This window comes from Pristiophorus japonicus, chromosome 1 (genome assembly GCF_044704955.1).
Source record: "Pristiophorus japonicus isolate sPriJap1 chromosome 1, sPriJap1.hap1, whole genome shotgun sequence".
In the NCBI taxonomy this organism is placed as follows: domain Eukaryota; kingdom Metazoa; phylum Chordata; class Chondrichthyes; family Pristiophoridae; genus Pristiophorus; species Pristiophorus japonicus.
The window spans coordinates 455,439,264-455,452,930 of NC_091977.1; the positions used below are offsets into that span (position 1 = coordinate 455,439,264).

Here is a 13,667-nt window from a genome sequence, read left to right on the forward strand (position 1 = left end):
TTGCTGGTATTGTTATAAAAGCAAAATACTGCAGATACTGGAAATCTGAAATAAGAACAGAAAATGCTGGAAACACTGGTATTATGGTCTGGTGCCGCTCGGCAATTTCATCATCATAGGCAGTCCCTCGAAATCGAGGAAGACTTGCTTCCACTCTAAAAGTGAGTACTCAGGTGACTGAACAGTCCAAGTGGGACAGACAGTCGTTGAAGGAAAGGGTGGGTGGGGAGTCTGGTTTGCTGCACGCTCCTTCCGCTGCATGCGCTGGTTTTCTGCATGCTCTCGGCGACAAGACTCGAGGTGCTCAGCGCCCTCGCGAATGCTCATCCTCCACTTAGGGTGGTCTTTGGCCAGGGATTCCCAGGTGTAGGTGAGGATGTTGCACTTTATCAGGGAGGCTTTGAGGATGTCCTTGAAACGTTCCCTCTACCCACCTGATCGCTTGCCCTGTTGGAGCTCTGAGCAGAGCTTTTGCTTTGGGAGTCTTGTGTCGGGCATGCGGAAGATGTGGCCCGCCCAATGGGGCTGGTCCAGTGTTGTCAATGCTTCAATGCTGGAGATGTTGGCCTGATGGAGAACACTAACGTTGGTGCGTCTGTCCTCCCAGGGGATTTGCAGGATCTTGGCGTTGGTGGTATTTCTCCAGCGATTTGAGGTGTGAACTGAGCCATATAGGGGGGCAATGGAGAACGTGGAATCAAATCCTCCAATTTACATGTTGGAAAAATCCAGACCGGGCTCCCTTCGGTCACATCCCTGGACACGACCACTCCTGTGTGGACGGGCTCGGCACTGGTTTCAGCTCAGGTGAATGTTAAAGAAACCTGCAGGATCGCTGGCTGCTCTTTCTCTCTCGGTCGCTTGGGAGCAGTAGCGGTATGATGCAGAGTGCTGGTGTGTCGCTGCCTTACGAGCAGTGTGTGATCACTGGCTGAGCAGAACTGGGTCTGCAGCGGCCATAGGCAGCTCGTTGATTGCACCATGTCCGAGTGATGGGCTGCGGGACGAGTAAAGTGCTGCCAGAGCCGCCGAGGAACTGCTACGTGGATTTTGTGAAGACGGTGGTGAAGGGCAAGCCGAAGGTGTGCGATGAGGGACCGCTGAAACCCGGACCCAAGGGAGTGGGCAATGGGCAAAGCGACGGGAGCTGCCCCGATGGAGCGAGGAGAACCAAAGTGGCCAAGTACAGAGCCAAGTTTGATCCGAAAGTGACAGCAAGGTAACTGGCACAGTGGGCAAGCAATTCTCAATTCATTCCCAACTTAGTGTTGAGGGGAACTACAGGTTTATAACATCGTTCTTTCTTTGCTTTGCTGAGCAACCATTGTTTTATCTATAAAATTACAGCACATTTGCTTCGTATAGCAAGTAGACAGTAAAACGAGTGCTCGTACTTTTGAAGAAATTGCCAAATTTGAACGGCATTTTTAAAACGTTAAAATCCTTTTAGGCTCGTTTACATTCACATAGCGCGACTCAAGTTGCTCAAAGCCGTGCGCTCATTTCTTCGCTTTGACTAGAATTAATAAACGGAGGGAAATCTAATTGTTTCAATTTCAGAATGAACTCGCGTGAACATTGAACTGTGCTGCATAACTGACTGTAAGTGAGCCTATAAAGGGAAAGATTCACATTTTTTGTATCATGAATCAAACTTGATTTAAATCTGACACATTGCAGAGATTTTTTTCTCATTCTAAACTGCAAATTTTCCCATATACTTGTTGTAAAAACACTGTTCCCATATTTTATTCATTCATGGGATGTGGGCGTCACTGACAAGGCCAGCATTTATTGCCCATGCCTAAATTGCCCACGAAAAGGTGATGATGAGCTGTTTCCTTGAACCGCTGCAGTCAGTGAGATGTTTTTCCTAGCAGTTTGTTACAACTGAGTGGCTTGCTAGGCCATTTCAAAGGGCAGTTAAGAGTCAACCACATTGCTGTGGGTCTGGAGTCACATATAGGCCAGACCAGGTAAGGACGACAGATTTCCTTCCCTAAAGGACATTAGTGAACTAGATAATAAAAACAGAAAATGCTAGAAATACTCAGCAGGTCAGGCAGCATCTGTGGAGAGAGAAACAGAGAAGGGTCAGCAACCTGAAACGTTAACTCTGTTTCTTCTCCCTCCACAGATGCTGTCTGACCTGCTGAGTATTTCCAGCATTTTCTGTTTTTATTTCAGATTTCCAGCATCCGCAGTATATTGCTTTTGTGTTAGTGAACCAGATGGGTTTTTATGACAATCCGATAGTTTCATGGTCACCATTACTGAGACTAGCATTTTATTCCAGATTTATTTAATTAACCCAATTTAAATTCCCAGCTTCCATGTTGGGATTTGAACTCGTGGGCCCGAAATTAACCCACGAGTTCAAACTTGTGGAGTTTGGGCGGTTGATCGAAAAAATGGATCGGCCGCCGCTGTCGGGTACTTTTCCCTCCCCGAGCCATATTCAGCTCGGGGAGGATTTCAGCGGTATTCACTTCTGTCGGAAACGGCGCGGTGAAGCCGTTGCAAAGGAAGGTTTCCAGCAGTGAGCTCTGCAGCATGCAGGCCACTGGAAAGGGACTACTACAGCGAAATTCACCGAGGAAAAGGTAGGACTTTTCCCGGCAGTGACCCCGTGAAGTTTTCAATGTGGTGCTCGAACACAACAACGCTGGGGCCCTTTGGTCGATAAAAAGTTTTATTACTTATTATTTTTATTTCATTTTCCAGCATGCATCCGCAGTATTTATCTTTTCATATAGTTTTATTAATTATTAGTGTTTTTATTTCATTTTCCAGCATGCGCAGTATTTATCTTTTCATATAATTGTATTAATTGTTTTGGTTCCATTAAACCTGTTAAGTGTTGCTCAGAGGTTTGCACATACCCCTGTACTCTTGTACAACTTTCAGGTCTGACTCTTTAGTGGAGCCCAGTGGGCTGCAGAGACCTGTTTGGCAGGGTTCACCCTGAGGATGGGAGGAGTGTTGGAAGGGAACACCTGGTGTACCTGGTCAGAAGCAGGGCGGCATGCTGGAGAAGGCGTCGCCATCAGCACCGTGCAGACAGGCAGTGGGCAAGGGAGACAGCAGCCATGATTCGTTCATTCTGTGTCAGACCAGTGTGCCCGCCGTCTTCACCGGCCTGAATCAGGATTGTGATTGGCTGCTTCGGGACAAGGGATATCCCCAGTTCACTTGGCTGCTCACTCCTCTGCGGAACCCCAGGACAGCGCCAGAGCATGCATACAAAGACACTCATTGTGCCAGCAGGTGCATCATCGAGCATTGTATAGGCATCCTTAAGCAGAGGTTCCGGTGCCTGGACCACTCTGGTGGCACCTTGCAGTACTCTCTTCAATGGGTCTCCGTAATCGTTGTGGTCTGCTGCATGCTGCACAACCTGGCTATCATGAGGGGACAGCCACTGGAGGTCGAGCCAGCAGTACCACCTGAGGAGGAGGAGGAGGAGGAGGAGGCAGCTCTCCGTCGCCCCAGAGCTAGGAGGCTTCGACCCACCACCATTCTGGAAGGGCCGGGTGCAGACTGGCCAGCACATGGAGGTGCCTGACAGCTCCCCTGCAATCTCCCTCCATGCATTATGTACTGCCTGTCTACCAGGTCTCCCCATGTCAGGAAACTGTATTCTTCTTCTGTCCTCCACACCTTCCATCTCCAGCTCCATATCAGTGAATCTGTTGGCTCTCCTTGCACCTCTTACACCAGCCATCCTTCCAAACTCCTTCCAGCCTCCTTCCCCCCCACCCCTCGGCCCCCCCCCCCAGGGCCTTGCTGCAAACCCTGGCGAGTTGTTGGCTTATTAGAAACCCTTACCTGCATGCTGAATTTCTCAGTGGTGATAACGCTCAAAGTAAGACAGCCACACCGCTGAAAAATACACTTTGGAAGGGTTCATTAGCGCTGGAATCCATTTGTTCACTTTTGGAGCTGAATATGGGGTGGCCCAGCCACTCAAAAATGTTGGCGCTAATGGTGGGGGGAGCACCAGCTTTCCAGCGGTACTGAATTTCGGGTCCCATGTCTCTGGATCATTAGTCCAGGCCTCTGAATTACTAGACCAGTAACATAACCACTATGCTACCATTCCTCTTAAAAGGGTTAAATATGAGGACAGGTTGCATAAACTTGGATTGTATTCCCTTGATTTTAGATGGTTGAGGGATGAGCTAATCAAGTATTGAAAATGATTAACAGATTTGATGGGGTATATGCCACAGTGCAGGACACCACTAAGGGTGACACGGTAAATTAAGAGATTGTGAATAGATGAAGCAAGCTTGAGTTTTAAAATCATGGATTTTATGAGGGAGGGTTGACTGAAGGAAATAAGGAGTTCCACAGTTTTCAGGTCCCAAGAATCATTGAGTATGTTGAAGTTGGTGCGATGGGTTTAACAGCAAGAACTGAGGGAAGAGAAAGAGCACGCAGAACAGCACATTCAGCAAGAAGCTATTGTAAGCCAATAATAATTAATTGTATAGGTGAGCCAATGGTAAGGTGAGGCAGTGGCAGAGTAGGAAGGTATTTTGTAGAGCGAGAGAAACTTGGTGAATGAGTCATCCTACTTCACTTTACACACCTTCGAGCAGCCACTTATGAAGTGGCAGAACCCTGGCAACAGTTCCCTTACCCACTCTCTCAACTACCGAATAATCTATGGGTGGGGCAGTGGAGGAATTGGCAGAAGGAGACAGAGTAGCTGAAAATATATATGTGAAGTATAAAGTTGCCATTTAAAAAAATAAAATAAACTACATGTATGGAATCTTTACCTCAGTTAAGTGCTCCTGTAGTTAGGTCTGCTGTAGATAGACCTGCTATAAGTAAGTCAGATGATAAACAATTTTTTTGCTCATCTCACTATTAAGCTAATTTGTTCACAATTCATCATTATACCTGCCAACTATCTTAGAATTATTAGAGTTATACAGTACAACCTGTGACGCATTATATTAAACAGACATGTGTTTGACTTAGGAACTCATAGCAATTAAGGGGAAGTGATTCATAACAGATTAAATGCAGTTTTTGTAGAAGTTAACAATCAAAATGATAGATTTTCCCACAGTCAATTCTGCAAATGGTCCTCCATGGAGGCAATAGGTGCATTTTTGATGTTAAAGAGATGTAAACAGTTTATTTATTTGCCCCCAATCTTTAAGTATAGAATATCCTATGTAGAAATTTACCAGTGACAGGGAGTTTAAACCACGTTATGGTAAATTAGATGAACTCTTGTTGATTTACCACCCTAACAACTGACAACAGATCACTTGACGTTTGTTAATCTAGTGGTCATATATCATCTGTACACTTAAACCACTTGGGGGCTACACTTCAGGGAGAGACAATTTAAATCTCTGTAAAGAGGTTTGCATGTGTGGGCTGAAATAGCTAAAAAAATATAGTTAACAATGAAGGTATCCAATGTCACCAGGCCTACAGATAAGTATGAGAAGAGGTTCAATGGATGTAAAAAGGGTAGTTAGATTCATGATGACCCACAAAAAGCTGAAGCCAGATCAAATGTTAGTGGCAGACTCACTGATTCAATGCACAGGATAGGCAGATTCACAGTACTTCAGGGTATTGTTTACAGTTGATCAGCCAATGAACAATTAAAATGATAAAATCTATGTTGAGACACAAATGCCTCAAACTTTATGAATCTGTGATCTGGCATTCCCAAGGGCAGTAATGCTGACAGGGAGTATATCTTGGAAAATAAAGAAGTTATCTTATTTGCTTCTATATTGCTACGTACACAAATACTTCTGAACTAATTTGCATATTTTCTGAGCAATATGAGCTGCAGTATATGGTGTAGGTTAACAAGTGCTCTCCATTTGATATTTGACATACTTCCCTTAATGACTGATCTTCTGTTTTTCCAATGATATCATCATCATTATAGGCAGTCCCTCGGAATCGAGAAAGACTTGCTTCCACTCCTGAAGTGAGTTCTTTGGTGATTGAACAGTCTAATTCGAGAGCCACAGACTCTGTCACAGGTGGGACAGATAGTCGTTGAGGGAAGGGGCGGGTGGGACAGGTTTTCCGCACGCTCTTTCCGCTGCCTTAGCTTGATTTCTGCACGCTCTCGGCGTTGAGACTCGAGGTGCTCAGCGCCCTCCCGGATACACCTTCTCCACTTAGGCCAGGGACTCCCAGGTGTCAGTGGCGATGTCGCACTTTATCAGGGAGGCTTTGAGGGTGTCCTTGTAACATTTCCTCTGCCCACCTTTGGCTCATTTGCCTTGAAGGAGCTTCGCATAGAGCACTTGTTTTGGGAGTCTCGTGTCTGGCATGCGAACTATGTGGCCTGCCCAGTGAAGATGATCGAGTGTGGTCAGTGCTTCAATGCTGGGGATGTTAACCTGGACGAGGTCACTGAGGTCGGTGCGCCTGTCCTCCCAGGGGATTTGTAGGATCTTGCGGAAACATCGTTGGTGATATTTCTCCAGTGACTTGAGGTGTCTACTGTACATGGTCCATGTCTCTGATCCATACAGGAGGGCGGGTATTACTACAGCCCTGTAGACCATGAGCTTGGTGGCAGTTTTGAGGGCCTGGTCTTCAAATATTCTTTTCCTCAGGCGGCTGAAGGCTGCACTGGATAATATGCACACTGATTGAATAGGTAAATTAAAATAGTTATAATTATTATTAAATAAATAGATTTCTTAACAGAAACTATGTAAAACTTGTACCTTAGACTTTGTTATTGTATTCTTACCTATTATATTTAGTGATCTAATAGCACAAACATAGCTCAACTTTGACGTCTGCGTTAAACTTAAACCTCAACGGTACCTTATCATTTGGAATTTTGAAACTACTGCATTTTAAAGGCATTCTATCTATATCAGTGATAAATCTTGACAAATTTGTACTGTTCATCTTCATCAGGTATGACATCAAGGCTCTTATTGGAAGAGGAAGCTTCAGCAGGGTGGTGAGAGTTGAACATAGAGCCACCAAACAGCCCTTTGCCATCAAAATGATTGAGACCAAGGCTAAAGAAGGAAAGGAGGTGTGTGAGTCAGAGCTTAATGTGCTTAGGAGGGTGAGCCATCGCAACATCATCCAGCTGATTGAGGTCTTTGAGACCCAAGACCGAATTTACATGGTAATGGAACTGGCTACTGGTGGAGAACTTTTTGACCGCGTCATTGCCAAAGGATCATTTACAGAGAGAGATGCTACTAGGGTACTGCAGATGGTTTTAGATGGGGTCAAATATTTACATACGTTGGGGATTACACACAGAGATTTGAAACCAGAGAATCTACTTTACTATCACCCAGGATCAGACTCCAAGATCCTCGTCACTGATTTTGGATTAGCCAATTCTGGGAATAAAGGTGGAGACTGGTCCATGAGGACAACTTGCGGCACACCAGAGTACATTGCACCCGAGATCCTGTTGAGAAAACCTTACACCAATGCAGTAGATATGTGGGCGTTAGGTGTGATCTCCTATATTTTGCTTAGTGGAACTATGCCATTTGAGGATGAAAACCGGACAAGACTTTACAGGATGATTCTCAAGTGCAAATACAGTTATGTAGGTGAGGTAGGTGAAACTTGTGGAATATTCAATTTTTAAAACTTAAGGTAAATTTCTCATTTACAAGTCCTTTTGCAATTCACTTTGCGACTCATTACAGACATTTCTCTTGTAACATTCTTGTGCATACAAATCCTCATCAGTTGGTTTCTTGTCAGAAGTGCGATAGGAGGGGGCATCTGGGGTCAGGGTTAATTACAAATATAGAATTGGCTCCCAGCATTATCTCCATTGTCCATTGGGGGTCCTGCACTATGGGGAAGGAAAATACTGGGCTGAGCATTTCACTCGCTGCAGCAGCTGAAAGGGACAGGCCAGCAAACTCATTAAACAGAAACTGCAGAAGCCAAAATCCCTGCTGCAAATAATCATTAGGGGAGGGGCAGGAAGCATCAGGACTTAACAACAAATAAAGAAAATTGTAGAAAGCAACCTGATGGCCTTCACTACACTTATCATCTGGCTCCCACCAACAAACAATTCTGAATGCCTCTTCGATAAGGGCGATTTTCCAGGGAGGTGGAGCAAGAGTGGTCATTCAGGGAAATAAGACATGGGACCAAGCCCCACCCTCTGTCATTTACAGACAGTGGAGCTAGAAATCAGTAGCTGGTGAGATCCACCCAGGGAGGGGGCAGAGGACAATTCCAACAGACATTTTTAAGACTAAGAATTCAGCAGAAGGTTTCCTTGCCCCATTTTCCTCTATTATCCACTATGGGACCTCCCAAAAAACAATGGTAATTGGGAAAGAAATCCAGGCCGCAGTCTTGGATGTTTGCTTTTTTCTTACAATGATGTTTACAGCATCCTCACTTCACAATGCAAGTATTGTCTAAGTGTCAGGATTTACAATATCAATCCCAAGGTATTTACTGAATTATCTGAATACATTTTTTATTTACAAAGGCAAAATACTGCTGGAAATCTGAAATAAAAACAGAAAATGCTGGAAATATTCAGCAAGTCAGGCAGCATCTATGGAGAGAGAAACACAGTTAATGTTTCAGGTTGACGAACTTTCATCAGACATTTTTTACTTATGTGGATTCTGAAAATGCTGGCTGGTACTGTTCAACAATGTCATCAGAGGCAGTCCCTCGAAATCGAGGAAGACTTGCTTCCACTCCTAAAATGAGTTCTTTGGTGGCTGAACAGTCCAACATGAGAGCCACAGACCCTGTCACACGTGGGACAGATATTCATCGGGGGAAGGCGGGGTATCACTGATTTACCACACACTCCTTCCGCTGCCTGCGCCTGACCTCTTCACGCTCGCAGCGTTGAGATTCGAGGAGCTCAACGCCCTCCCGGATGTACTTTCTCCACCTCGGGCGGTCTTCGGCCAGGGTCTCCCAGGTGTCAGTGGTGATGTTGCATTTCACCAGGGAGGCTTTGAGGGTGTCTTTGTAACGTTTCCACTGCCCACCTTTGGCTCGTTTGCCATGAAGGAGCTCCGCGTAGAGCAATTGCTTAGGGAGTCTCGTGTCTGGCATGCGAACTAAGCGGCCTGCCCAGCGAAGCTGATCGAGAGTAGTTAGTGCTTCAATGCTGGGGATGTTAGCCTGGGTGAGAACACTGATGTTGGTGCGTCTGTCCTCCCAGGGGATTTGCAGGATCTTGCGGAGACATCGTTGATGATATATCTCCATCGACTTGATATGTCTTCTATACATCGTCCATGCCTGTGATCCATACAGGAGGGTGGGTATTACTACAGCCCTGTAGACCATGAGCTTGGTGGTAGGTTTGAGGGCCTGGTCTTTGAACACTCTTTTCCTCAGGCAGCCGAAGGCTACACTGGCACAGTGGAGGTGATGTTGAATCTCCGCATCAATGTCTGCCTTTGTTGACAAGAGGCTCCCGAGGTATGGGAAATGGTCCACGTTGTCGAGGGCCACGTCGTGAATCTTGATGACTGGGGGGCAGTGCTGTGCGGCGAGGACAGGCTGGTAGTTTAGTGGGTGCTACTAACACTGAACCTCATATGTAATTTTGTTTGTGCTGCCTGCACCACTTACCATTTAGAAGCAGCGCAGGCAAATAGCGCTGGGTGGTGCCCTGCCCATTTTCAGGCCTTATTGAATTTCTAGGCCACTGTGATTATATTGAGACAGAGTGGTGTTGCATGTAGTGTGCACCTGTGATAGGAAATTGAAGGATGTGATAGAGGACAGAGAATTGTTGAGAGTAGGGGTGAAAGGAGTGTTGTGAAATGCTTTTGAGAAAGTTGGAAAAATTAAGAGGTGTACTCGAGCTTCTGTTCTTGTGAGATCTTTAAACTTCTTCTAGCTTTGCAGAGGGTGATGCTGGGTGCAATGACCCTGTCTATAACCTCTATCCAGGCCTGGACCACAGTTGGCCTGGGGATGTTCCTGCAGCTAGTGGGGAAGAGGAGCCCCCTCCTTGAGGACCTCCTCAATTATAACCTTGGTGGAGGCCTCAGAATAGCTCTTGACTTCAATGGAAGTGAAAATCGGGATGGATGTATAACAGGTTGAATCGATATCGGCCATTTTACACTCTTACCCAAAGTCAAAGTTACCCCAAAGTGTTCTTTGAAACAGCTGGAGGATTGCTTGTTTTCATTTTAAGGTATTCCTTAAAAGATAAGGTGAAACTTGTCTAGTCATTAATTGAGTAAATTGACCATATTGATGCTGGACAAGGTCAGGTTAACAAAGCCATTTGAAAAGAAGAGCCCAATTTATGTTATATATAAAACGGCATGAAGTCACACAAAACTCTCCTGAAGGGTTAGGTTTTCTGGCTCTTAAAAAAGGCCATTTTTAATAAGCCTCTTCTGTGTACATATTTTATGCTCTTTGATGTTTCGTACAATGGGAGAACATTTCACAATAAAGTGCCACTTATTCTCACAAGCTGCCTACTGAGGATGCTTGTAGAGAGGCTGCCATGATAAATGAAAAAACAGTGAGTTTGGTTAATAGGATTAGAAAAAGCCATCTGCAATGTATTTTTATTAGTTTCCCACATTACTGCTCTGAAATGTACTAATCAGAAAGAAAGAGCTATACTGATTCCCTGAAGAGCTAATTGACCTTTTAGGTTCTGAAGAAGAATGCCTGCAGTTAAACCATGTATTAAAAACCAGCGATCCTGACTTTGTAATAAATATAGAGGCTACAACAGGACTTGACATCAATTTAGTAATTATACTGTGTTTACAGACTTCAGAGCCATTGAATAGCATCTCCTGAATGTGCTATTGGTCAGAACTGGTTCTCATTAAATTATACCAGACTAGAGACAGGTACGTTCTGAAAGGAATAATCCAGTGGTGACTTCAGGTTGTTACCAAGATGAAGATTTTGTTAATACATGTAAGACAAATTTCAGATCCTTTCAAATATGGAGCTACATCTTCCTCTGTTTGATAATTTTTCCCAAAAAAGGGTGCAATTTCAATAAATAGTACTCATGGTTCATGCATGGTTATTCAGATGAGATGTTTAACTGAAGCCGGGTCTGCCCTCTCAAGTGCACGTAAAAGATCTCATGGCACTATTTGAAGAAGAGTTGGGAAGTTCTCCTGGGGTCCTGGCCAACATTTATCCCTCAATCAACACCTAAAAAAACAGATGGCCTGGTAATTTATTTCATTGCTATTTGTGGGAGTCTGCTGTGCGCAAATTGGCTGCTGTGTTTCATACATTACTGGGTGGGACTGCACTCACCTGATTCCATTCTTATAAATCTAATCGTAGCCAGAGCATCATCTGCAAAGGCTTCTCTTCCCGCTCCTGCATCGTTACCTCTGGTGTCCCCCAAGGATCTATCCTTGGCCCCCTCCTACTTCTCATCTACATGCTGCCCCTTGGTGACATCATCAGAAAATACAGCATCAGTTTCCACATGTACACCCAGCTCTATCTCACGACAACTTCTCTCGACCCCACCACGGTCTCTAAATTGTCAGACTGCTTATCCGACATTCAGTTCTGGATGAGCAGAAATTTTCTACAATTAAATATTGGGAAGACCGAAGCCATTGTTTTCGGTCCCCACCACAAACTATGTTCCCTAGCCACTGACTCCATCCCATTCCCTCACATCTGTCGGAGGCTGAACCAAACTGGTCACAACCATGGTATCATATTTGACCCTGAAAGGAGCTTCCGATCACATAACTAAGACCACCTATTTCCACCTCTGTAACATCGCCTGTCTCTGAACCTCCCTCAGCTCAGCTGCTGCTGAAGTCCTCAACCATGCCTTTGTTAACTCTAGACTGGACTAGTCCAACGCACTCCTGTCTGGCCTCCCACATTCTACCCTACATAAACATGAGATCATCCAAAACTCAACTGCCCGTGTCCTAACTCGCACCAAGTTCCATTCACCCATCACCCCTGTGCTCGCTGACCCAAGTTGGCTTCCGGTTAAGCAATGCCACGATTTCAAAATTCTCCACCTTGTTTTCACATCCCTCCATGGCCTCGCCCTTCCCTATCTCTGTAATCTCCTCCAGCCCCACAACCCCTCCCGAGATATCTGCGCTCCTCTAATTCTACCCCTTTGAACAGCCCTGATTATAATCACTCAACCATTGGTGGCCATGCCTTCTGTTGCCTAGGCCTTTAAGCTCTGGAACTCCCTGCCTAAACCTCTCCGCTTCTCTACCTCTCTTTCCTCCTTCAAGATGCTCCTTAAAACCTACCTCTCTGGCCAAGCTATTGGTCGCCTGCTCTAATTTTCCTTATGTGGTTCGGTGTCAAATTTCTTTGTCTCATAATACTCCTGTGAAATGCCTTTTGTCTTATAATGCCTTGGGACGTTTAACTACATTAAAGGCGCGACAGGTACAACCTCCCGAATCCGGCAATCTCGGGAACGAGGCCGAGCCGGTTTTCGTGTTTTTCCGTACTTCGGAAAGTTGTTCTGATGTCATAAGTCCGGAAACGCCCGAGCCCAGGTTCGGGTATTTCCAGATTTTGGAACGCCAGAAGCGAGTCCCTAGTCCGGAAATGCCTGGGCCCAGGTTGTGATATTTGCGGTTTTTGGACGTCATTTTGTATTTCTTCTCCTCGCAGGCCTTGTAATCCTCGCTTCTTCGCAACGCATGGTAAGCCTCCCTCTCTTGTTTTTGCAACGCAGTACCCTGTAACTGTACTTAATGTGAGCTTCCCGACCTATATCTTTTGCTACCATCTTCAACTTTGAAAAGGAATGTACAGTACTCAAAGCATGAAATATAATAAAGGTTTTTATTTGTAAAACAGTTAAGTTATGAAATATAAAACAGTAAATGAAGGTATTTATTTGTTAAACAGAGTAAAATTAAACAGGTACATTTATAATTGGCTGGAGGTTGTGTTTGAGGTGGAGGGCTCAGCTATGATTTCTGGGGCTGATGATGGGCCAGCAATAGGATGATCAAATGTGTAAATTACTGGTGTAGGTGCACACTGTCGATTGTGGGCCTTCTGGTGCGACCTCTTTTGAAAGATATTTAATATTGTTGTTTTTTAAATAATTGGGGCTTTTCTTTCACTAATCTTTCCCGAATTCTGTAGACCTGCAGTATTTCTTCTTCACTTATGAAGCTTCATTGCTCTAAGGTGTGAATTAACTCTTGACAAAGATTGATTGCTTTGTCAATCGGCACTTTTTCGACTTGATGACAGGCATCATCATCCTCATTGCTTTCATCCTTTTCTTCTGGATGCAAAACCTTCTGCATGATTTCTTCATCTGTCACTGCATGCACAATGGGAGCATCCTTGTCTATGTCCATGACTTCTGCGACATCGTCCTCATTCAATTCCTGTGCAGCTTCGCAAGTCAGCCCTCTTGCATAATCTAAGAGTTGAGCAATCATTGCTTTCTCCCTGGAGACATGAAAGCCTTGAAAGTCCTGAGGAGCATCATCAGCCTCATCGTCAGCACATAGTTAATGGCCAGATGTTATGCCAAGCATTGACCAAGGTGTCTGCAGTTACCAAGTTCCATGCATTCGCAGCTGACCATATGGCGTCTCCAGAGGGGAGCTTGTTGACTGTGAGGTGGAGCATGGCGGCGAGAAAGATTGAGAAGAGGGTTGGGGCGATGACGCAGCCCT

At 45.0% G+C, this 13,667-nt stretch overlaps 1 protein-coding gene across 2 annotated transcripts in view; it reads left to right on the top strand.

The window, feature by feature from the left end:
* Positions 1-945: 945 nt before the first annotated feature.
* The window catches only part of LOC139276084 (serine/threonine-protein kinase H1-like), a 162,641-nt gene continuing 149,919 nt past the window's right edge, over positions 946-13,667 (top strand). For both annotated transcript variants that reach the window (XM_070893551.1, XM_070893559.1), the window contains exons 1-2: positions 946-1,219; positions 6,925-7,591. In XM_070893551.1, the coding sequence (XP_070749652.1) occupies positions 993-1,219; positions 6,925-7,591 (894 nt within the window). In that variant the 5' untranslated portion in view covers positions 946-992. The remainder of the gene's footprint in view (positions 1,220-6,924; positions 7,592-13,667) is intronic.